Source organism: Borostomias antarcticus (genome assembly GCF_949987555.1).
Source record: "Borostomias antarcticus genome assembly, chromosome: 4".
NCBI classification, from domain to species: Eukaryota; Metazoa; Chordata; class Actinopteri; order Stomiiformes; family Stomiidae; genus Borostomias; species Borostomias antarcticus.
Genome location: NC_140237.1, coordinates 488,371 through 512,135, shown reverse-complemented (window position 1 = coordinate 512,135; position 23,765 = coordinate 488,371). Strand labels below are relative to the sequence as shown.

Here is a 23,765-nt window from a genome sequence, read left to right as displayed (position 1 = left end):
ATAAGACTATTTCTAAGCAGCCAATGTCAGTGTTTCTCTGGTTAATGAGAATCTGCCCATGCACATATCATACATATCATCATCTATGTCATTATTTCAGTCTTCACTTTAAGTTCTGTTTTTTTATTGCTCTGATCCATTATTTGTGTTAACCAAAAGCCAGTTGTCAAGGATATGTAGGCTAATGCAGGCATAATGCTTAGGAATCAAATTGAGTGCCTACAGGCCTAGTTGATTTACATATCAAGCCCATAATCTGTTTTTCCATCTTCCACATTTTGAGTTGTTTTTTGTTTTCTTCATGTCAGCTGTTTGTTTATCTTGTCAGCAGTTTACAGTTTGCCTCCAAGATGGACTTCCCCTGGCACAGTGCCAAGGTCCTTGAACAACTGAACCACCAGCGTCAGTTGGGCCTGCTGTGTGACTGTACCTTTGTGGTAGATGGAGTGGACTTTAAGGCCCACAAGGCTGTGCTTGCTGCCTGCAGCGCCTACTTCCGCACCCTATTCCTGGACCAAAAAGATGTGGTGCATTTGGATATCAGCAATGCTGCAGGTACGGACTTTGTCCATGGTGTTGGTTTTGAAACTCTTAGTGTTACAAGAATGTTTAGAATCCTAGCTGCATAGTGCATCTTTGTCAACGGCACGCGTTATGGCTAAATGTGTTTCTGTTTCAGGTCTGGGCCAAGTCCTGGAGTTCATGTACACGGCCAAGTTGAGTTTAAGCGCCCAGAATGTGGAAGATGTGTTTGCAGTGGCCAGTTTCCTCCAGATGCAGGAGATCGTCCATGCTTGCTCTGCCTACCAGTCGGTCACAGTCTCCACATCAACCACAACACTAGACTTCCCTGCCAGTAAGTTGGCCACTATCACTGATTCACCTCAAATCAATGCTTAAATGAAGCTAACAGGTTCAGGTGAGTCCTTGCACATACCCAAAAATGGGGAGTGTGAGAGTGGAGTGCAGGATAAGAAACTTGAAAAATCCAAGGCAACTCTGTTGTATATTGAAAGTTAAAAAGCCTTTATTATGGCATGGCTACACAGATAGAAAACTGGACCTACGCGTTTCAGCTTAGAGCCTTCATCAGGGTAAAAAAACAGCTTTCACACTCCCCATTTTTGGGTATGTGCAAGGACTCACTTGAACCTGTTAGCTTCTATGAATGCACCCTAACCAAAGAGCACCTGTTTTTACCAATTTTACTTAAAGGACCCAAGCATCGCTCCTTCTTCTTTCTTTCATTCAATGCTTAAATGATTCTAAATACATTATAACAGTTAAATATGAATGGTATGATGATGCTGATGATTATGATGAACAAAACTCTTTCAAAACACAGACAGACCAGAGGCAGCAGAGGAGAAAGCAGACAAAAAACAACAAGAGATAGGATCCCGTGATGACGAGACGCCAGGCACCTCTGCGGAGCACGAGGGGTCAAAGGTCACTGAGAAGGAGTCTAGCGAGGCCACGCCAGATGTTCAAGAAGCGGCAAGTAAGACCCCAGACCAACCAACCCCTACAACCTCAGGTAGAGGAAGACCTCCCAAGAACGCCACCCACGCCACGCAGAAGAAACCGCCTTCTGAGAAAGAGGAGGGGGAGGAGGAGAGCGCCGCGAAAGACGTGACCTTTCAGGACGACCCCTCGGATGCCGACTACACACCTAGTCAGTACTTTTTTCAGTCTATACACTATGTTTCAGTCATGACTGTGCTCCGATGGGTTTCCCCCCCCCCCCCTCATTTATAATGTGACCTAACCAATAAAAACTCACAGGGCCTGTATTGTACTGGGTTTATGAAAAGGTGTTCTGTTTTTTCCAGAGTCTCTGTTCAAATCTGGAGCAGGCTTCATCATCGACCGGACCGAGTCGCGATCTTACGGCTCTGTGACCCACAAGTGTGAGGTGAGGAGGATTGCGCAACTAGACCTACAGCAGTCCCCGTCACACAGTGGACAAATAGTCTTTTTAAAATGCATTGCGCTCACACATCGGGCTTAAACATGTCTAACTAGTCGTCGCTTTACTTCAGGACTGTGGCAAGAAGTTCACGCACACCGGGAACTTCAACAGACACATCCGTATTCACACAGGAGAGAAGCCCTTCAGCTGCCGCGACTGCCACAAGGCTTTCTCTGACCCAACTGCCTGCAAGGCACACGAGAAAACCCACAGGTCAGTATGAGCCTCTCCGCCTGTCAGAAGCCCAGTACCAGACAACTCCTTCTCTCCCTCGTTCCTGCGGCATCAGGCTTTATAACTCTCTCTAATATCACATGATATTTATGTTTTTATATGTTTTGTGTTTTATGCATCTCTGTATTTTGTATATTCTGCACAATTCAATTTATAAAGATTGTGAGGCAGAATTCTTCAACTCAAGTTCATGTCCGCCCCTTCTCTCCTGCTCGTAGCCCCCTGAAACCGTTCTGCTGCTCCACCTGTGGGAAGAGCTACCGCCAGATCAGCCTGCTGAACCTCCACAGGAAGCGGCACACGGGCGAGGCGCGCTACAGCTGCGAGGACTGCGGCAAGCTCTTCACCACGTCCGGCAACCTCAAACACCACCAGCTGGTGCACAGTGGCGAGAAGCCGTACCACTGTGACTACTGCGACAGGGCCTTCTCCGACCCCACCGCCAAGATGCGCCATCTGGAGACGCACGACGCCGACAAGGGACACAAGTGCCCTCATTGTGACAAGCGGTTCAACCAGGTTAGGAGCAACTGGCCACACAATCAATTAAAGGATTAGTAAAAGGAAAATGCATGTTTAGCCCTGTTTTAAGGTTACTTATGATCTTATACAATGGTTCAGATCAAAACGTTGACAAAACTAGCACTTTTGAGAAAGTCTGATAATTGCTCTACCACCGTTTTGGTCATACAATGGATGTGGATAGGCACCGTGAAAAATCATTCAAAAAACATCGTAAACACTCAATTTCAAAGACAAGAAACAAAGACATTTTCCCTTTACTACTCCTTTAATCAATCAAGCAAGCTCAACCATTAACCAATATTGAATAACTGTAAAAAAATTCCACCCTGACCTCTCTTAACGAGACGATCGATGAGCCTGTGTGGTGTCATCTGTTTTTGCTTTGAATTTATCTCAATTTTGGATTTTGTGGACAGCAAGGTTATTGTTGAATTCTACATTCTGTGTTTTACTGATTGATGAGTAAATATGTGACCTCACCTGCCTGTTTCAGATAGGGAACCTAAAGGCTCACTTGAAAATCCATATCGCAGACGGACCACTGAAATGTAAAGAGTGTGGAAAACAGTTCACCACATCAGGTATGGAAAGACTATTTATATGTATGTATAAAGCTTCATTTATACTCAGTGACAAGTGTCGTACGACAAATGTCTGTCGACAGAAAAAAATGTCAACCGACATTTAGCATTTATACTTCAGCGAAGTGTTTGATCACCTCCATGGTAACTTGCAGACGCGTGGCTGATTTATCCATGGCGACGAACGTGCCTTCTATCTAGCTATCCAATCACAGCTGTGCGACGAAAGTGACGGCGTCTGCGATGTTAGAAAGTTTGGTGGGTGCAAGACACCTCTGTCCGACAAAAAGTGTCGACAGTGACATCATTTCTGTCAGTCGCAACTTTCAAAAGTGTCGTACGACAAAGTATAAATTGGCCTTAACTGTAACAGAGTATAACAAATTGTTGAATACTACATGCTGTGAACTTTAAACTTTGACCCCACTTGGGTTCAACCCATCCCACCTGTATATATACCCCACCCCTTTCACATGTTTGGTGTTGCACCTGAAGAAGGCCACGCTGACCGAAACGTCGTGCTTTAAATAAATCACTCAGGAGCTTTAGAAACAGTGTGCAGACCTCTCCTCTTTCTTCAGTTTATACTTTTAGGTTGAGCACCCGACACTATTCTCTCTTGGATGTGTGTGTATTTTCCGTCAGTATGGAAAGACTAGATCCACATCAGGTTTAACTAAACACTGACTTTCGTTTGTTGCTTGGACTTCTAACTGTCAACTGACGTTTAAGTCTCTTTTTCACAGGCAACCTGAAGAGACACCTACGTGTGCACAGTGGAGAGAAGCCCTACATGCCCTACATATGCATGCACTGTCAGAGGGCTTTTGCCGACCCATGGGCCCTGCAGCGGCATGAACGCATACACACAGGTATAGTCCTGACTGTACCAGTAACCAGTATAACCACATATTTTTGTAGTGGCTTTTAACTCATACAGTACAGTCTACTGTATATGCAAAGAACAGGATATGTTTGCTTGTCGTTGTTTCCAAGCTGCAATATGAGTGTGTGTGTGCGCGTGTGTATGTGTGTGTGTGTGCGTGTGTGTTGCAGTAGAGAAGCCCTGCCTGTGCCTTATCTGTGGGAAGGGGTTCACCCAGGCCAGTTCCCTCATCGCCCATGTCCGCCAGCACACTGGAGAGAAGCCCTATGTCTGTGATCGCTGTGGCAAAAGGTCAGTTACCCTCTGACCCCAAACAAATGCATGTAACTGGAGAAGGAACCTCAATCTAATACAGCTGTTAGAAATACTAAGAATGTCAATTATTAACATACAGGATGCTATATCAAAGTAATATATTGGAGAATGTTTGTGATATAAGAAGCTTCTTTTGTTTTGATATTCTCTAAACCTACAGGTTTGTCCAGTCAAGTCAACTGGCCAATCACATCCGTCACCACGATAACATCCGGCCACACAAGTGTCACATGTGCAACAAGGCCTTCGTCAACGTCGGGGATCTCTCCAAGCACATCATCATTCACACGGGTACTGCTGCCGGAAGACACGACCTGTAAAACCTCAACCGCCTCCATTCTCTAAAAAAATAAAATAATTCATTCTCTGCGTTTGCATTCTCTTCTTCTTCCTGCTGTCCCCAAGGAGAGAAACCCTTCCTGTGTGACAAGTGTGGCCGCGGGTTCAACCGCGTTGACAACCTGCGCTCCCACGTGAAGACCGTCCACCAGGGCAAGGCTGGGATGAGACGCCTGGAGACCGCGGGGGGCGACAGCGACGAGGCGGGGGACGGTTTCCCGGGCGCCTCCACCTCTGACAGCGAGATCAACATCGTCACCGTCACAACCGAGGACATTGTCACCTTGGCGACGGAGGCTCTGGCGGCCAGTGCCGTGACCCAGCTGACAGGTCAGAGAGCATGCTGGGTAGCGTACCAAAGACGGGAGGGAAAGTTAAAAGGGAGGCGCCGAAATAGGACTGAGGGAAGTCAATGACAGGAGCAACTTTTTTATTTTTTTATTTTTTTTATAACCTTTATTTAACCGGATTAAACTCGTTAAGATTAACAGGGCTAGGCTATGTGTCAATAACTTAATAGAAACTGATCTGTATATCTACTAGTCCCCCTTCTATGTATGTTAACGTGGCTTTAAATCTCTGTGTTTTCAGTGGTGCCTATGGCTGCCGACGTGTCTGCGGATGAGACGGAGGCTCTGAAAGCAGAGATCACCAAGGCTGTTGAGAAGGTGCAGGAAGCAGGTGAGAACATGAAGAGTGGTGCGCTACTCTCTGTCCTACCTTCCTTTTCAAAGCTTAACTGGTCGCATTATAACAGTTGTACAGTTGTTATTCAGCCTCATTCACTTCACTACGTTCCCTCCCAGACCCCAACACCCAGATCCTGTACGCCTGCGACTCGTGTGGTGACAAGTTCCTGGACGCTAGCTCGCTGGCTCAACACGTACGCATCCACACGGCGCAGGCCCTGGTCATGTTCCAGGCTGACTCTGACTTCTACCAGTACACCACTACCACCACTGCAGAGGGGGATACAGCCACAACCTGGCAACCGGCTACAGAGCAGGTCATCCAGGGAGGGGAGCTCATCTTCCGCACCCCGGAGGCAGAGGAAGAGGGAGAAGAAGACGGGGGGATGGTAGAGACCCAGGAGGAGGGGAGAGAGGGAGGTGCAGATGGAGAGGAGGTGGCCCAAGCTGACACCCAGACAGAGGTGAAGGTTGAGGCAATTGACAATGGAGAGGAAGAAGAGATGGAGTGTGAGAGTCAGGCTTAGGGAAGCAAATAAGTGAAACTGTGTTGACAGGTGGAGATTAAGAGGAGTAGTCTAGAATAGCTACTAAATGAAGTACTAGGGCTAAGCTTCTAAGACCATACCCATGCTATTTGGTACACAACAGCACTTTGAGTTATTCATAGTTATAATTATCTCCAGATGTGGGCAAATGACTGAGATTGACATCAACTAAGTTTATGTATTCAGTACAAATGCCAGTTGTAGAAAAAATATAGTCCTGACAGTTCTACCCCTTAAGTCTAGAATCTAGAGAAGTCTCTCTTGATGAAATCTCTAACCTTGCAATGGTCGATTTTGCACAATAGCCTACAGTATGTTTGATTTGTATATTGAATTGAGCTATTCATCATGGAGACAATCTTCATGCTTTATATTTTTTAGGCAGGCTGTAGTTATCACACCTGTTGTCTTACTTTCCTTTAATTTGACATTGCAGGGTAAGAACACAGATAGGGGTTTAGCTCAATAGATTTACCAATGTATTTTACCCATTTCAACGAGATACAGTGTACATGTTCCTACTACTCAAAAGTATTTTGGTATACTAAGTTGAAATATTTTCATGAAAAGCACAGTGTACAGATGATTACAGCCCGTAATACTACTACTACTACTACACACTGCTAGCATTAGGGACATAGGGGGAGAGAGAGAGAGAGAGAGAGAGAGAGAGAGAGAGACAGAGAGAGACAGAGAGAGAGAGAGGCTGCGTTCCGAATCGCATACTTCTACTACTTACTACCAGTACCTACTACAGCTGCCCTTAGATAGTATGTACTTTGCAAGCAGTAGGCATCCAAGTGGGACATACTACCTTGTCATAACATTGCGTCTTGAAATTTGCCCACATCTGTCGCTGTCCATAACGCGACATTCGTCTACAGCTGTCACGACTCGCACGTGACGCACATTTCCGCTGCGCACAGGATTGTGGGTCAGAATAGCCAGAAAAGCCTGCTGGCTTGCATACTGCAAAATACAACCGGATGTAGTAGGACATCCTGGTATTTTTGCCATACTGCATGTGGCATACTATGTATTGGGACATACTACATTCTGTTTTGGCATACTATATAGTAGGGTAGTATGCGATTCGGAGCGCAGCCAGAGAGACAGAAAGAGAGGGGGGGGGATTTTGATGTGAAGAGTGTGCGTCACCATCTGACAGGTCATAGGCTAAACTCTGTCTGCTCCACTCCTCCACAACGCCAACTAGAAACATGTCCGCCTTTTACCAGAACTGGAGAGAGTAAGATATTTCTGGATGGAGGCGTGTGTGTGTGTGTATGAGAGAGAGAGAGAGAGAGAAAGAAAGTAGTTGTAGAGCTCCACTGAGCTGTAAAGAAACAGGACGTAACAACCTAATACAGTACAGACGAGAGAGTCATGCTAGTCAGAGAACGACCAGGGAGAACACACACACACACACACACACACACATACACACCTTGTAGATGAAAGTATGTTGTACCACAGAGACAGGAGGGGATTAAGCCAAACCCTACATGACAGTCTTGTCTAGCATGCACACACACGTCATATTCATTACCAGTATGTTCTCGGGATATAGGGACTTGTTGCCTCCCCAAAATAGAAATGGCCATCTGTGCTACCTGCAACATGTTATCTGTAGACAGACCTCCTCCCTCGCTCTCTCCCTCTCCCTCTCTCTCTCTCTCTCACTCTGCACTGTGACACTGTGACAATATAACACAGTGACACTCTGACAGGGTAACACTTTAATACTGTAACACTGTAACAATATAACACTGACACGGTAACTGTTAAGGTTGGGTGGTGGAGATGGAACAGGAGGACATATATACACTGGGAGAGCGATCAAGGAACAACATACAGGTGTGCAACAAGACATAACGAGACAGGTGCAGACAATCACCCAGACAAGGACATGGAGGGATTCCAACAAGACACCAACACAAGGACAGAGGGAACTAGGACACAAAGGAAGAGAACAGGGAACGAGGCTGGGACTGGGAATGGGACTGGGCAGACAAGTAGGAGAAACTAGAGGGGGGAGCTAGAGGGGAAAGGAGAACTAAAGGAGGGGACTAGAACTAGGGACTGGGAACTAGAGAAGGAAGTTTAGAAACACAAGGAAGTAGATAAAAGGGAAGACTAAGCGAGAGGGACAGGAGTGACGTGGGACTAGTGAGGGACAGGTGTCCAGAGCTGGGGCTGGGAGGACACAAACCAACAAAGAAGCAAAGACAACGAACACAAGACCAAACACACAAGGAGGCAGAACAAAACCTAGAGACAATGTGATCAAAGTGTACACAAGTCTCTGGGGGTAGTGCAGGGGCAGTCACTGGGAGGGGAGGTGCTCAGGGTCCAGGAAGGTCCAGGGGCAGAGAAGCTCAGGGTCAGGGATCCTGGCCGGGAGCAGGGGGTGAGCAGAACGAACCAGGGGTCAGGGGTGAGGGTCTGGACCGGGAGAAAGCAGAGCAGACCAGGGGTCTGGGACAGGGATGAGTAGAGCGAACCAGGGGTTCGGAGCAGCCCCCTGCTCCCAGTCTGGACCCTCGCCCCTGCTCCGAACCCCTGGTTCTAACCAGACCAGCTAGACCAGTTACAACAACCTGACCAGAGAACCAGACCAGCTACCTTGATATTCCAAAGCTGCTCACTCAGAAACCTGTTGGTCACTGGTCATGTGTGGCTTTGTTCTAAATGTTCCACCTTTCTAAAGACAATTATTGTAGATGCACGGTTGATATGCCAACGCGTTTCCAAACAATGTTTGACAATTCGATTAACTTACTTTTCGGGATTGCTTCTTTCTTTGGTTGATGGATTCCTTTGAATTATTTCCTTTAGTTGATTAATCCAGTTTCAGAGTTAAAATGTTTTTCAAATGTCTCTTTCTTATAATTCTTATGTTGCACGATACGGTTGACTAAAGTTTCCCCTTGGCCTCCAGCCAGAACCAGCACACCCGTCTCAATTAACTGGGCCCAACCATGTTTCCATGGGAGGAATATAATCTCCTCAAAAACAAAACAATGACTCCACCTGGTGGACATTGTGGAGTATTGCAGGGGATTTTGGCAAATTTTTGGGGGGCGCTACCCGCACGTTTAGCTGTGTTGCTCATTTCACAAAATGTGTGTGTGTGTGTGTGTGTGTGTGTGTGCGAGCGAGTTACCCTTGACCCACAGAACAAAGCGATTGAACATCAACTCCAAGAAAGAGAGGGAGGCGTTTTTTCTGAACTTTTTTTTCTCACAAAAAACTGTGAGAAGGAGACGGGGGGATCATCCACTATTTATACTTCCTTCTTCCTTTGTGAGTCTCACCTCAAGAACAGAGTTCAAGAGCAACTGTACACTCAACCACAATAGTTACAGCAGAAGAATGTTTCCCACTTTGAGGAAAAAAAGTATTTTCCTCTGTCTCTGTTGATGTAATGACGCTAGGACGTGATCAAATTAATCATATTTATTGAAGTTATACTAATCAATTATTAAGATAATATAACACAATTCAATAATAGATGGAAAAACATGTGGCAATATGAAAACACAGCAGAAATGAAAAGAATTATGTCAGATTATCACAGCCTATCCTAAATCCTCTAAGATTAAACAACACTTTGGCATCACACCACAATCATTGAGATTGCTGGATGTCAACCTTACAGTAGTGTGGAAGCGCGTTGTCCGGAGGTGTCGTCGGCTCGGAGAATAGAAGAGGCACATGACATGATGGTCACTCGGATCGATGAAGGGGGCAGCGCGCCTGCGCTCCCGTTGAAACAGTGATGGTAGCGTTGCGCGAACGTTGATGTTCGCGGAGGTTAAAGGTTAGAGTTCAGAAGTTGCAAATGTCTCATTCAAAATCTCTGCTCTCACCAGAGGTGGATCGTTGGAAGAGTTGGTGGAAATTCCTAAGCCCCTGTGTCGACTACAGAGGTCTTAGGTAGCAGTTCAACATTCTATGGATGATTTTCATCGGCCAGGCACAAAGCTTGGATCCTGGGTCATGTGTTGAGGAACACAGATCCTGGCAGTTGATGGTTACAAGAGAAGAACACGAGAGAGGATGAGATAAAGATTTCCTTCTGCCCTCTATTTAAGTATAGAGGAGATGAGGTGTGTCCTGTTTGCATCGTCAGGCACTGATTGGCCCCCGCTCCCATTATAAAACGGGGGAGCCAAGCTGGGCAAGCTGAGCTCAGGGGTCTAGAAATCATTACATATCCTTGTTATGATTTCATGGTATGCTATTACATTTCCACAACATGCATAATCAACTGCTAACTTAAGATTGATACCAAACATGGCTATACAGACTTAGCAGCATAGAATCAGCTATTTGTAACACACAGTAACACATGGATACAAATACAATGCATCAACACAATAGCTTTATACCAGTGGTCTCAAGCAATGGATTGGCTATGGACCTAGCTCTGGTGTGTACATGCAAACGGACTCTCCTTGCTGGAAACAACCAAACCAAATCAATCCAAACAACATTAAAGAAAAGATTTGATGAGTCTGGCCAGACTCTCACATTCTACACATTTTACAACGTTTCGAGAACTAAAAGAGATTTACCTCGTTTGTTAACCTGCCAGAGTTAGGAGAGCAAAACATAACAGCTGAACAAACTAACAAATACGTACTCAGTTTTACTGCAGTAATTAAAGCTAAAGTCTGCATCACCACAAGCACACAACTCTCTGTCTCTCATACACATACATACACGCGCACACACACACACACACACACACACACACACACACACACACACACACACACAGTCAAGTGTGAAGAGTCTATGCCTTATTACATGCGGAAGCCATTATATTGATTATTCATGCCTTCCAGCTTATCTTCTCCAAATATATTTCTTTTTAATTTTGGAACATTACCTCTCCTTACCCCAATGCACACAAATGTATTATTCTGTCCACATGATCATTCAGGACTGTGAAAAATACCCACAGTAACATTCCTACCCTCTCCTCCTCTGCAGTGTGTGGGTGGTTCGCTGAATGGATGTGCTAGTAGGCTATACCCTATGGACTCAGGGACCAGCGCATACCGTAGATGGAAAGTCCTCATTTGCGCATGACGACAGTGAAAAAGAAGCATCTGACTTTTCTCAGCAACTGTGCAAGATGCATAATTAACTGACACAGATGGCATCGAAAAAATAAGTTCTGTTTACGGTATTGTTCTATTCAGTTGCTGTCTACATTTTATTATATATTTTTTATTTTCCCAGGGAAAAGACAGGATGTTAATCTATATGAAAAAAGCAACAACAAGCTAAAAACTTTACAGTGAAGACATTCACTCAAATGACTTCATGCTCATTAAAATGCCGATGTTAATTCTTCAGATGCAGTGCTTGGGAGGATAATGACCATCTCAGCAAAATAAAGTCATAAAGTCATAAAGTATGATATAATAAAATATACTCTGATGAATTACCGATTTATACTATGAGGCTGGTGGTGACCCAAGCAGTGGTAAAGCCATACATAAATAAATTGATTTATGGATATGATAGCCCTTCATTCCCCAAAGTACACCTATAATGCCTACAACCGAAGAATCGTGTCTTGACCCACGATAAAGCAGGAAACCCTATCTCGAAAACAGGCTAAAGCGCCTGGACACGTCCATACCAATATCGAACTAGAAATGGTGCTCAGAGCACAGACCTCTGAATGCATTCTGTGGCTCTGTGCCCATCAAAATTGAATGGGTTCTAAATTGGCCCAGGCTACAAGTTGTACACCCCTCCACCGAGTTTCATGAAAAGCAGTCTGGAAGTTTTTGCATAATCCTTATTGTGTAATTTGTGTTAATTTGTAAAGTTGTAAATTTTTTACTGGAAATTGAATATTAGAGTTGATCTGTAGCATAATCTTGGAGCCGGCAGCAACATTTCACTGTGACTGTACACCATACATTACATGTGACGAATAAAAGGAATCTTGAATCTTGTATCCTAGTCCAAATAATGAATGGAGGTGAATGGCCGTCAGGGCCGTGTTTCTCTGGGGCGGAGGTAAAAATGACTGGAGGTGAACGGGTGGCTGTATTTATTCGGGTCACAGCTGGCGGGGGGCAGTGTGGTGCACTGCAGGCTCTCCCCCCGCACACCCCAGTCCAAACCACGTGTCTCTAGCACCCCCACACAGGGAGCTGGCTTTGTTCTAAGTTTTGTTTTCATTCATTTTCATTTCATCCGTGATTCCGATCTGCTCGAAAATGTAGTGAGTTCTAAGGTGGCCGTGGCCCATGATAGACCCCTCGACCAAGTTTCATAAAAATAGTTTTGGTAGTTTTTGCGTTATCATAGTCCAAAAAATGAATGGAGGTGAATGGACAATCCGGCTGTGTTTTGGAAGCCTGTGGACTTGACCTGTGATTCGGATCCACTCAGAAAAAAAGAAATAGGGGTTGTAGATTGGCCCATGCTACACGCCTCCACTGAGTTTCATGAAAATCGCTCAGGTAGTTTTTGCGTAATCCTGGTTTAAAACATGAATGGAGGTGAATAGCCGGCCGTGCTTCAGATCTGCTCCAAAACTGAATGGGCTCTGAGTTGTGCCATGCTACACCCTTCCACCGAGTTTCGTGAACATCGGTCCAGTAGATTTTGCATAATCCTGCTAAGAGTCAAACGCACACACGCACAAACGCACACACGCACGCCACCGAAAACATCACCTCTCGCCCTGCGCTGTCGCTGGGGCGGAGGTAATGATTCAGTGGGTGCTGAATAGACCCCCCACTGGGACCATGATTAAGGTGCATGACTATTCTGCCTCTCCACGGGCATATACACAAGCTAACACAAAAAGACTTTGGGTACCAGGATGAGATGCCCCCATTCCCCTCCTGCAATGAGAATTGTAAGTGAGGATAATGGAGCGGTATAATGTTGAGTCGGTGCTGTTTGCCGATAAACACGTGCCTCAAATGTCATTAAATAAAGTTAATAGAAACTGCATTTAACCGATGGTTTGAGGGCATTCATGAATATAATTAACTGAGGAATAACAAAGTCAGAATCAGAATCAGAATCCTTTTATTGCCATGCAGTTTTTCAATGTGCTAGGAATTTCCTTTCTATCATGGTGCATAACATTGAGACAAGATTGGACAGGGTGCAGGGACGAGACAGGACAGTGCAAAGAGAGGACAGTGCAAAGAGTGAGTACAAAATGCTAATGCAAAATAAGGATAAGCTAAGAAAAAGAACAAAATGTAAAAAGTAGTCCAGTCAGTGTATATACAGTGAGTATGCAGAGTGTAATGTGGAAGTAAGTGTGTGTATGTGTATAAGTGTGCAAGTGTGTGTATGTGTATAAGTGTGTGCGGCGTGATGTGTGAGTGTGGTGCGTCCTATACAGTACATGCAGGTCAGTTGAAGTGTCACATTTCTTTGAGGAAAACTACACTCTTTTAGAAAGGGACAGAGTGAGTGAGACGTGACGACGGTTAACATTTTGTATGATACATCAGCAAAAGTTTTCACAAGCGCCATAGCTCTACTTTACTCAAATTACTGTTCTATCATTCGCCATGACGAACTGACGGTCCCTCCAGCAAATCCAATTGCACCGAAGCAGAGTACACATCTCTTCCAGCTGAATCCCTCTGGGCTGTAAGCTGTCTCATCACCCGGGTCCCTGAGGGCCAAGAGTGACTGATTTCCGCGGGATGTTGATGTATTTACCCCTCAATAAGCGTCTGGCATCCTTAAGCCGCCATTTTTTAACCAGAGCAACCTAAGCCCTAAAGTAGACAGCTAACTTCAATTGATGATGCCACAGGTCGCTTCATCATTCACCACAGACTATCTAAACGACTTCTCCAACAATATGGCGAGGAAATTGTGGCGGCACGCTCTTTGATTCATCGTGGGCACTCGGCTCGCTGAGTGAATTTCTGCCACCGAACTGAACTTCCGGCAGAGTTCTCTAGGAACCCACTGCGAAAACAAGCCATTTGTCTGCGGCAGCTTCAGTCTTCAATGCCTTTGAATTGCCTTGTTGCTGAAATGTGCTATACAAATAAACGTGCCTTGCCAACTTGCTCCGGGGTGTTGAAGTCATGAAAACGTCCCTCAACATTCCCTCATGGGAATCAGTACACAAATAGGCAAACGTTCAACTTCTGACGGCAATACACACAATATCAAACTTCCCAAGAAAATGTCCAAACAAATCAGTTGAGACCAGAGACAGTCCTCCAAACCCTCCTCTTACACATGTTCTACTCTTTGTGAAGACGGTACCAGTTGTGGAGTAATTGCTTCACTGTTGCAAAGTCAGCATTCTCTCTCAGAACCAGGGCCTTGTAAAACCAGAATGAGAGAGGCAGAGCCAGGCGACAGCCATCTTACACTACATGAAACCCCTACCCAGCCTTGAGCTTCAAACATGGTTTTTATACCAGCTACAGACGCTGTTTCTCAAGCACTCACAGTTGCCAAGCATCCAATCATAAATAGACCTAGGCCTATCTGGAGGAGACAAATATTAAAGGAGATACTGTATTTATGTAGATATGTGTGGCCCAACTGCTGCACCTTGAGCATAGAGACGTTTTAATAGCCACACAGAGAGCACTTTCACTTCCCTTGCAAAAGAATACTGCTGTGCTGTTTTGATACAATATCTGGTCTATATATAAATGACTACCGCGCCAGGCTCACTGATATAGAGTAGCAGTCGTTCCCTTCTGCAGTGACAGAGTAACAGCATGAGGAAAAAGTACAGAGACTCCTTGAAGCTCATATCCTCGACCTTCGATGCGGAATAACTTTATAAATGATGAACTGCGTTTCCTGGCAATCAAGCCGGTGGGGACTAGCGTTAAAGGTTTGATTTATCTCAATCTGGTCATTGTAAATGCAAGGTGGAAGGAAATATTACTCATGGAGACGAATTCCCAGAGCAGGTCTTTCTCTCTCTCTCTGGGACTAACAAAACAGGCACACACACACACACACACCACACCAGGCCACTCTGTGCAAATTACATACACACACACACACACACAAACAAATGAGGATAGATTTTGTCCGTGGCGAAACAGAACAGCAGTGGTGTGCTCTAGATCGCTATCGGAGGGTTTGCGGGCTCTGAAACACACTGTTTGGTTTAAAACTCTTATATATTATAAACCTACTTTAAGATGAATGCACTTCCTGGTATATTCTGTAAGAGTTGCAGGTTTTCAAACGTGTTGTGTAAAAGTACTAAATCCCTCAGTCTCTCACACATATACCTGGAAACACACTGCACATGTAGCAGAGGCGGTTTGGAACAACTCGCCCTGTGATTAGGAACCCCATCTGCTGCGGCCTGCTTCAGTCAACCTGAGCACCCCCGTCAATGACCAGTCAGTGGTTTGAATCCGTCCGCTTTGAAAACTGACCGATGAAGAGCTGGAGGTATACGCACATCACTAGGTGTGCTGGGTTAGGTAATGATCACAATGAAAAGAAAAGAACCAGCACACTCATATTGCGCTCCAATGTTGAATTTTACCAGACGTTTTGAGGTCCTTTAGTCAGGTCTAATAACCGCAGGTTATTAAACGGCCCTGATGCATAATAATGCTCATATTAGGATAGCGGCCTGTCTGGTGTTTGGATCTGCTGGCTGCCGACGCCCACATCTCTGGCTACACACTGTGAATACTCTCTCCATGGCTGACTTCATTGGCTGGCAGGTTAGCATCATTAGAGGTGCGGATGGTGTGTGTGTGAAGGGGGGGGCTTGGGGGGGGCCGCTTGCTGTTGGTCATTATCCCGTGGACGTGGAGAGAGAATGATAAGCGGACTCAATTATGGAGCAAATCAGTGTTTGGAAACAACCAGGCTGACCCTGGCTGACTGCACACACACACACGCACTGTAGCAGGCAGACACAGACAAACACACACGCATACTGTAGCAGGCAGAAACACACACACTCACACACACGCTGTTGATATGCACAGTGTGGGCAGGTGCACAAAAACAAAGATAACAAACTCATAACTCACTAATATAATCCAGCGGTAATAGGGAACATTCATAACAACGATATGCATGTCTCTACAAATGAATCAGCCACTATACTGTAGCTGCTGTCTTTCTACCCCACTTGTCACTCTCTCCTCTCATCTCCACCCACCCACACCCCCACCACCAACCAACCTCCATCTCTCTCTCTCTCTCTCTCTCTCTCAGCCTCTCTCTCCTACTCTCTCTATATTTCTCTCTCTTTCTCTGTCTCACCTGCTTTACTCTTTCTCTCTCACCCTACCTCTCCTACTCTCTCTCTCTTTCTCTCTCACACACTCCCTCTCTTACACTTTATTTCTCTCTCTTTCTCTCTCACCTGCACTACTCTCTCTCTGTCTCTGTCCTTTATATCCCCCCTGTTCTCTCACCTCTCCCAGTCTTAATAATATTCCCTCCATCTCTCCCCCCTCTAGTCTCTTTCTCTTTCATCTAGCTCACATTCTACACTGCTACCAGACCAGCTCAGTGGCCTTGTGGTTAGAGTCTCCGCCTTGAGATTGGAAGCCACCAAAGATTATAAAAAATGGCACCCATTGCCTCCCTGCTTGGCACTCAGCATCAAGGTTTGGATTGGGGGTAAGTCCCTGCGACACACTAGCATCATGTCCAGGGTGTACTGTACTTGTACATCAAGCTGCCTCACTCTAAGGAATCAGGAGGCTCCAGCCCTATGGGCCACAAGGCTCGAGAACCATTGGTTCTTTACTTACTCCACTGCTACAGTAAGGAAGTCCCTCTCCAACACCTGGCCGACTGCTGTGTGGCGCTTCAGTCAGTTGTGATGTAGGTGAGCAGAGCGTGTCGGCGCTGCTCGCCCACGCTGGAGAGAACAGACCAAGGCGGATGGATGGTGACAGAACTATGACAGGATCGCTTTAAGTCTGATAGCGGACGCCTCAGTACGACCTCTACCCACTCCTCCTGACACCTGTCAGTCAACGAGCCCGCGTCTCGAGGATTGTTGTGATCGGCCCCGTCACTGAGTACGAGGCGAGCGTCTGTCTGTCTTGTCATCGGTTTCTGTCTTGCTAAGGGGCTGCCGACAGCACTTTATTTCGAGACCAATACAGATTTTCCACACGTTAACAAGCTATGGACTGGAATTCTGATAGTAACCTCCGCAACAACTGGCCAGGCTTAGGGTTCGTGTGAATAGTTGAATGTTTAGTTGATAGTTAGCTGGGACCCATAATCAGGGGCCTCCAAATAAATAGTTAGCTCTGGCTGTCCCGGTTGGTCATCTCAGTCCTTGGTCAAATAGTATTCGAAATCCAAGTTCCATTTTACCAGGCAAGATCAATCAAGATAAGTATTTGAAATGTTAAAAATAGTATTTGGATCCAGGCGAAACACTGTCTTCCATTAATGTCCAGTGCAGGCCATGGTTTATAACGGCTGGCAGGCCACCCAGCATTAAAACGCTATAAATCAGCTGTGCGCTGCTCTAATGCCTCCCCCCTGCAACAAAAGAATAGTGGAACTACCAGAGCTAGCTGTGATTTAGTGTCATGGCGAGAGGCAGGCAGAGTTCTGTGTGTGTGTCCGAGTGTGTGTGTGTGTCACTGTACACTGAATGGTAACATAATTAAAACAGGATATGGGTGTATATTTCCCATGGGACTGTTCCAGGTCTCTAAGAGCACTAAATGAGAGGTAATGCGGCTTCAGTCAGCATACACTGTGTGTGTGTGTTTGTGTGTGTGTGTGTGTGTGTGTGCGTGTGCATGTGTATGCGTGTGTGTGTATGTGTGTACTGTAGGTGTGTTTCATCTGTAATTGTGCCGAACATGCAAAAATAGGTCCCTCTCAGCAATACAGCGGAATACACCACCTGTACCCTCTCGTTCTGCCTGTAGCTTGATGCTTCTCCTCCATCCCCCCTTCCTCTCTCCTTCCCTGCGCCATCCCTCTATCCCTGCTCCCTCCATCCATTCCCTCCTCCTCTCTCCTTCCTCTCTTCCTCCACCCCCTCACGCCACCCTCCTCTCTGCACCTACCTGCTACGTACAGCTCTAGCCGCGCATGTGTGTGCAGTGGCGTATTTAGGCATGGGGGGGCGCCAGGCCTAAGACAATTTGAGACCTTAATATTAGCTAGAAATATTTGTCAAATAATCATATTATTGAAATCATATTATAAGAAAGGTTGGGAACCCCTGAGTTAAACTGTCTATCCTGTGTACTGATGATTACCATGTGCACTATATTGGGTCTGTTGGGGTTTTTAAGCCTATAATTAGCCAAGGAGGTTGAATGGTTCATTTGGTTCCTCTCCTGAAGGTTTGACTCATACTGTATTTCAATGCAAATTCAGGGGCACTTCTGAAATATTTTGGAGCACCCACTGCCCAGCACGAGGGCACTGCCACTGGCCAGGGTGAAGACGAGCCATCTACCTCCTCGGCCACACAGGGATCTACTGACCAGGGCGAGGAGCCATCTACCTCCTCGGCCACACAGGGATCTATTGACCAGGGCGAGGAGCCATCTACCTCCTCGGCCACACAGGGATCTACTGACCAGGGCGAGGAGCCATCTACCTCCTCGGCCACACAGGGATCTACTGACCAGGGCGAGGAGCCATCTACCTCCTCGGCCACACAGGGATCTTCATCACAGCACATGTCTGAGGATGAAGACTCATATGCAGCAGGATTTTCCAGGTGTGTTTGTGTGCACATGCATGTGTTAATGTGTGCATCCCTTTATACAGTAACATAAACAAAATAAATGATTTATTTCCCTTTTGCAAAGTTTTACATTTCAATATTGTAGGAAACAATGATGATGTTATTATTACTGGTATGCATGTGTGATGTTCCACCACTATAAATGCTGTAAATAATGTGTGTAAATTAATGCCCATGTTCTCTCCATTAGAAATGCCTGTAGCAGCATCCCCCCCAATCCCGGAAGCTAAGGATGAACAACTGACAGACCCTGCTGACTGGCCTTCAGTTCTGACGGACAGAATTCTACCCAACTAGTTTGCAGAGGACCAAGTGAGGTAACATCTAACTTTGTTTTCCCGAGAAATGCAAAAGGAAGAAGTTGCCACCACCAGTATTTCAAAAAGACCTTGGTGAGCGGTGAAAAGGTACCTTGAAGTTGGTTGGTGTATTCAGAAAGGAAAGACAGCCTGTTCTGTTTCTGCTGCAAACTCTTCTCAAAGAAGGACATCCATTTAACAAAGTCAGGACTGACAGACTGGAAACATGCAAGTGCTTTGCTGACTTCACATGACACCAGTCAAGAACACCTAAACTGCATACTCATGTGTGAATATGTTTATAGGATGTGTACATTTGCAATTATTTAACAAACACATGTTCTGCACTATTAACCCATGTCTGTCTCTCTATTTTAACGTATTGCTATTTCATCTGTATGCAGCTGTGTGTGCTGTTATTTTGGCCAGGGCTCACCTGAAAAAGAGATGCAAATCTCAATGTGACTGGTAAAATTTCAGAACAACTGAACAACTTACTTCTTCCTGTTAAAATGCTATATGGCAGGGGTGGCCAACCAGTCAGAGACTAAGAGCCACAAAAAATACTGTGGTACCACCCAGAGCCACACCATATATACCAGCGTTTCTCAACCTTTTTTTCAGTCACCGCACCCTTCATAAGTACTTAAAATCCCAAGGCACCCCAGTCTAAAATGAGAAGAAAAACATTATTGTCCATTAAATATACATTTAAAGTTAATTTATTTAAAATTAATACATACAAGATATTTTCTGACATAATATATTTTGGACTGGGCTGGGTTAGGCTGGGTTAGGCTGGACTGGGCTGGGTTAGGCTGTACGGGACTGGGCAGGGTTAGGTTGAACTGGGCTGGACTGGACTGGACTGGACTTGGCTGGGCTGGGCTGGACTGGGCTGGATATTTGAGGCTTTGAAATGTCCCAATGATGTCTGGCATATCAGACAGAATGGCTTACCATTACGTTCTATGAAGAAAAAATTACTCTCCCCACTCGGGAAAAAAATGTCCTGTGTTCGTCTTCATATTTTCTTTTAGCTGCGCATTTCTTTCCAGCCATTCTTTGGTTGTGTACAGTAGCCTAGGCTACGTTAGCTTTTGTCGTAAAAGAGAATGACCCACGCAAAGCAAATTATTTTGTTTACAATAGGTGCGTTTACAAGACAAATATTTTTCAATCTGGTTGATTTCAAGCTGATTTCAGCTTGAGCATATACATGGGATACAAAGTAAACTGGTTGGATGTTTACATGTGACAACGAAACAAATGTTTCGAACGCGCACGCAGCCGTGAGTGATTGCGTTGCGATGGTTACAAACAGCTGACTACGGAACTGTCGAGCGTGCCTTGATTAGTCAAGTCTTGAGCATGCGCAGAATGAACGCAGAACGCAGCATCAATCCGTTTTAAGGTATACATGACGGACCAAACGGTTTCGAAAAGGTTTAAACTACCTCCTTGAAAGCGATTGGGATTTCAATCGGGTTGGGGCATTTCAGTCGGATTGAGGTGTTTATATGACATATTTTCAATCGGTTTGGTCTTCCAAACCTATTTGAAACCGATTCAAACTGTCCATGTAAACGCACCTAATAATTTTGTTACCAAGGTGATTTGCTACCTATATGATTGGTTTGAAGTGGTTCTCACGCGACTTCCTCACTAGCGAAACGAATCATGATTTTATGACAAATCTGCAATAAACTAAAATGGGCGGGAAGAAATGCACAGCGAAACTAGAGAGAGAGAAACGTTTTTATGGAATGAATGAATTTATTTTTTAATGAAAGGATGGAAGAGCCGCAAGCCAACTTTTTTGGGGAATTGATGGAGGAGCCGCACATTGACGGGCAAAGAGCCGCATGCGGCTCGCGAGCCGCGGGTTGGCCACCCCTGCCTTACAGTGTACTTGAGGACGGCTATTTTGGTTATTTTGCGACTGAAAAGGCAAGTGTCAGCTAGGTGTCAGCTAGGTCCGCTGCTGGTGACGTCGCAAAGTTACCACAATTACACCAATGTGTCCCGTCAGTTTACGTACTGTGTTAGTAGGGATGATTGCTTAAGAAATGTATAACAAATGTCGAAATTGTGATGAGTTGTTAAATGGCTAACCTAAGCCACCGAGCCTAACGTTACTTGAAGTTGTTTAAACAATTGTCTGTTCATTCCATGATTTAAACGAGTTCAACTGTTCATATATCATATATTAATATATTAGTATTCATTGTCCCATAATACTTCTGGATGTATTTCAGGGACCAACGACCACACCAGGGACGATGATCCTCTGGAGGACGGCTGCATGGCTGGCCCCCATCGCCTATTCCAAGACCCCGTACCACTTCCACGAAGCGGCTGTGGCCTCCCCTCCCTCTGTGCTGACCCCAGTTCTGGGGCTCTTTAGGTCCTATGAGGTTATATAACAGTTTTCTAGTGTCATACAAACTGTGAGTCCCTATCAATATCTTTGCTATCATGTAGCCTGTAGATCAAAATCACCTTGTACATGGCTACAAGGTTCTCTGTGTGCTTTATCCAGGCTGTCTCCGTCATCCCCTGCAGCCCAGCTTCTAAGATGTAGGTCCTACATAAATCAATATCCAAAGTAAACAGACCGCTGGATTGCTTCTAAACAACAATGCATACGTTAGTTAACTTACTCCAAGCCTTTCAGCGTGGTGTTTCTCTTCCCCCTAAACAGGGAAGAGTTGGCCGTCTGACCGGCTGATGTTGAATGGGGGAGAGAGAAGGCAGAGATGAAGGCTGAGTGGAGGGAGGAAAGGGGGTTGTTTAAGGAGAGGGAGGACCGGCTGATGTTGCTTCTAGAAGCCTCAGTCAAAAAAAACGTATCTTGTTCCATTATTGTTTTTGTTATTTTTTATTAAATGTATTTTCTTGAATTAAATTGGTGTTTGTGTGTCATTCCTTGTAATGTATTCCCAGTCAAAGAACAAATGTCACTATACCTAAAACCAGTCATTAGAGTAAAAGAACATTCCTAATGGATATTGTAGTTTGCAATTAGGCATGAAAGACGGAACACACATGTTGGTTCATAATGCTTCATTGGAATTATTCAGAGACGGTTATGAAAGCATCACTGTTTAATGTGTCTGACTAACGACTACTTGATAAGGGAGTTACATGTCCAAAGCGCTCTGCGTGTTGTGTTAAGACCTTCCAAGTTACTGCACATGACCTGTAGACATATCAAGACAATGTGTCTGATGTGTAGATATTACACTTTGTTGAAATGTTAATACATCAAGAAGTAACCTTTACATGTATAATGGAAGAAACACAACCATAAACATTTCTTGGATATTTTTATTACACAATGGTCTTCAAATATACTTTTGACTTGTTTATATTTGGTCAGATCATTAGCTTTCCTTGCAAAAGGTACTGACAGGAGAACGCTGATCTGTTGTCTCCCCCCAAAATACTTAAACTGATTACTATGTACAGTGTTACACATACATTTAAATACAAATACATTTAAACAAATGCCTCAAGGCTGCCTATAACCAACTGATCGGTGTTTAAAGCCTCAAGGCTGTCTATAAGGAACAAGGCAAAGCACACTCATGAACTGATAGACTGACTACTTATGGCAGGATGGGGGTAGTCGTGCTCACCAAGAGCTGCGATCCAGGCAGCTTGTGGTGATGCTGCCGCTGCGAGACACTTTCTGAGGCCATCTCCAGGGTTGGGATGATCTGCAGCTGCAGGACCATGGCCACCATCAAGGTCTTCAACCTTTAAATGGTTAAATGCAATTAGGCCTACTGTAAGTCGCTTAGAAGACACACAAAAGTGTCTGCTAAATAAATGACTAAGGTAATGCTGGACAAAAGTGTCTGCTAAATTACTGATGTAATGTTACCTCCAAAGACTAGCACCTGTCTGTGAATGACAAGACCATTGTAAAGGGTGAGTACTGAGAAAAGCTCTAAATGCAATGAATTATTATTATTGTTATTGCTATTATTAGCACCTCCATGGTCTTGCCCCATCCTCCTGACCATCACCAAGGTTCCTCTGTGTCGATTTTGACAATCTGAAGTCCCTCCTTGTGTCCGCGCCATCAAAATAGGTCCTCAGCAGGGACGTGGAGGTTGACTTGGTGAGGACCTCTGTCTTCCATGTGAGCCTATAGGGGGAATATTATTAGGGCAAACTTTAACTCATTTGTGCGTATGGCATATACTTGTCTTTACAATATGATAATAGATATATGTCATTATCTGTAGAGCTAAAATGTAACATTACAAAGCAGGCTTGTAGTGATGAGTAAACCCAGGTAAACTTAGTTTACCCACCTCTTTAAAATGAGTTGAGTTTTATTGTTTTGCTTACCTGCCTCTCAGAATCTATTTAATATAACATCCCTGGTACAGATGTAACAGTATAGCTAGCCCCAGGCCAGCACATGCGGGGCGATCAACTAACCTAGCTAACTAGCGTAGCTAGCAAGCTAACGTTCAATATTTACCTCAACTACAAGCATGTCGAGAAGATCTCATGACGGCTCTTCTCCTTGCAGCGTTAACACGTCTTCTCCTGGCGGCAGCAGCAGCCGCACATCCCATGCCAGGAAAAGGCTACATTTTTGTGGATAAT

General features: G+C 45.0%; 1 protein-coding gene and 1 long non-coding RNA gene across 2 annotated transcripts; one reads left to right on the top strand and one right to left on the bottom strand.

The window, feature by feature from the left end:
* Positions 1 to 350: 350 nt before the first annotated feature.
* LOC311308077 (zinc finger and BTB domain-containing protein 17-like) lies at positions 351 to 6,068 on the top strand (the record flags this gene model as incomplete). Its single annotated transcript, XM_084437014.1, has 13 exons — positions 351 to 555; positions 680 to 856; positions 1,346 to 1,675; positions 1,833 to 1,915; positions 2,043 to 2,185; positions 2,425 to 2,725; positions 3,225 to 3,312; positions 4,059 to 4,184; positions 4,369 to 4,489; positions 4,674 to 4,804; positions 4,919 to 5,182; positions 5,444 to 5,533; positions 5,659 to 6,068. The coding sequence occupies 13 exons, from the start codon at positions 351 to 353 to the stop codon at positions 6,066 to 6,068; spliced, it is 2,469 nt and encodes an 822-aa protein (XP_084293140.1).
* A 16,566-nt stretch (positions 6,069 to 22,634) lies between these two features.
* Positions 22,635 to 23,765, bottom strand: LOC311307893. Its single transcript, XR_014630395.1, has 3 exons — positions 23,638 to 23,765; positions 23,140 to 23,295; positions 22,635 to 22,901 (listed from the first exon to the last, which is right to left on the bottom strand). It is a non-coding gene; the product is annotated as an uncharacterized lncRNA (long non-coding RNA).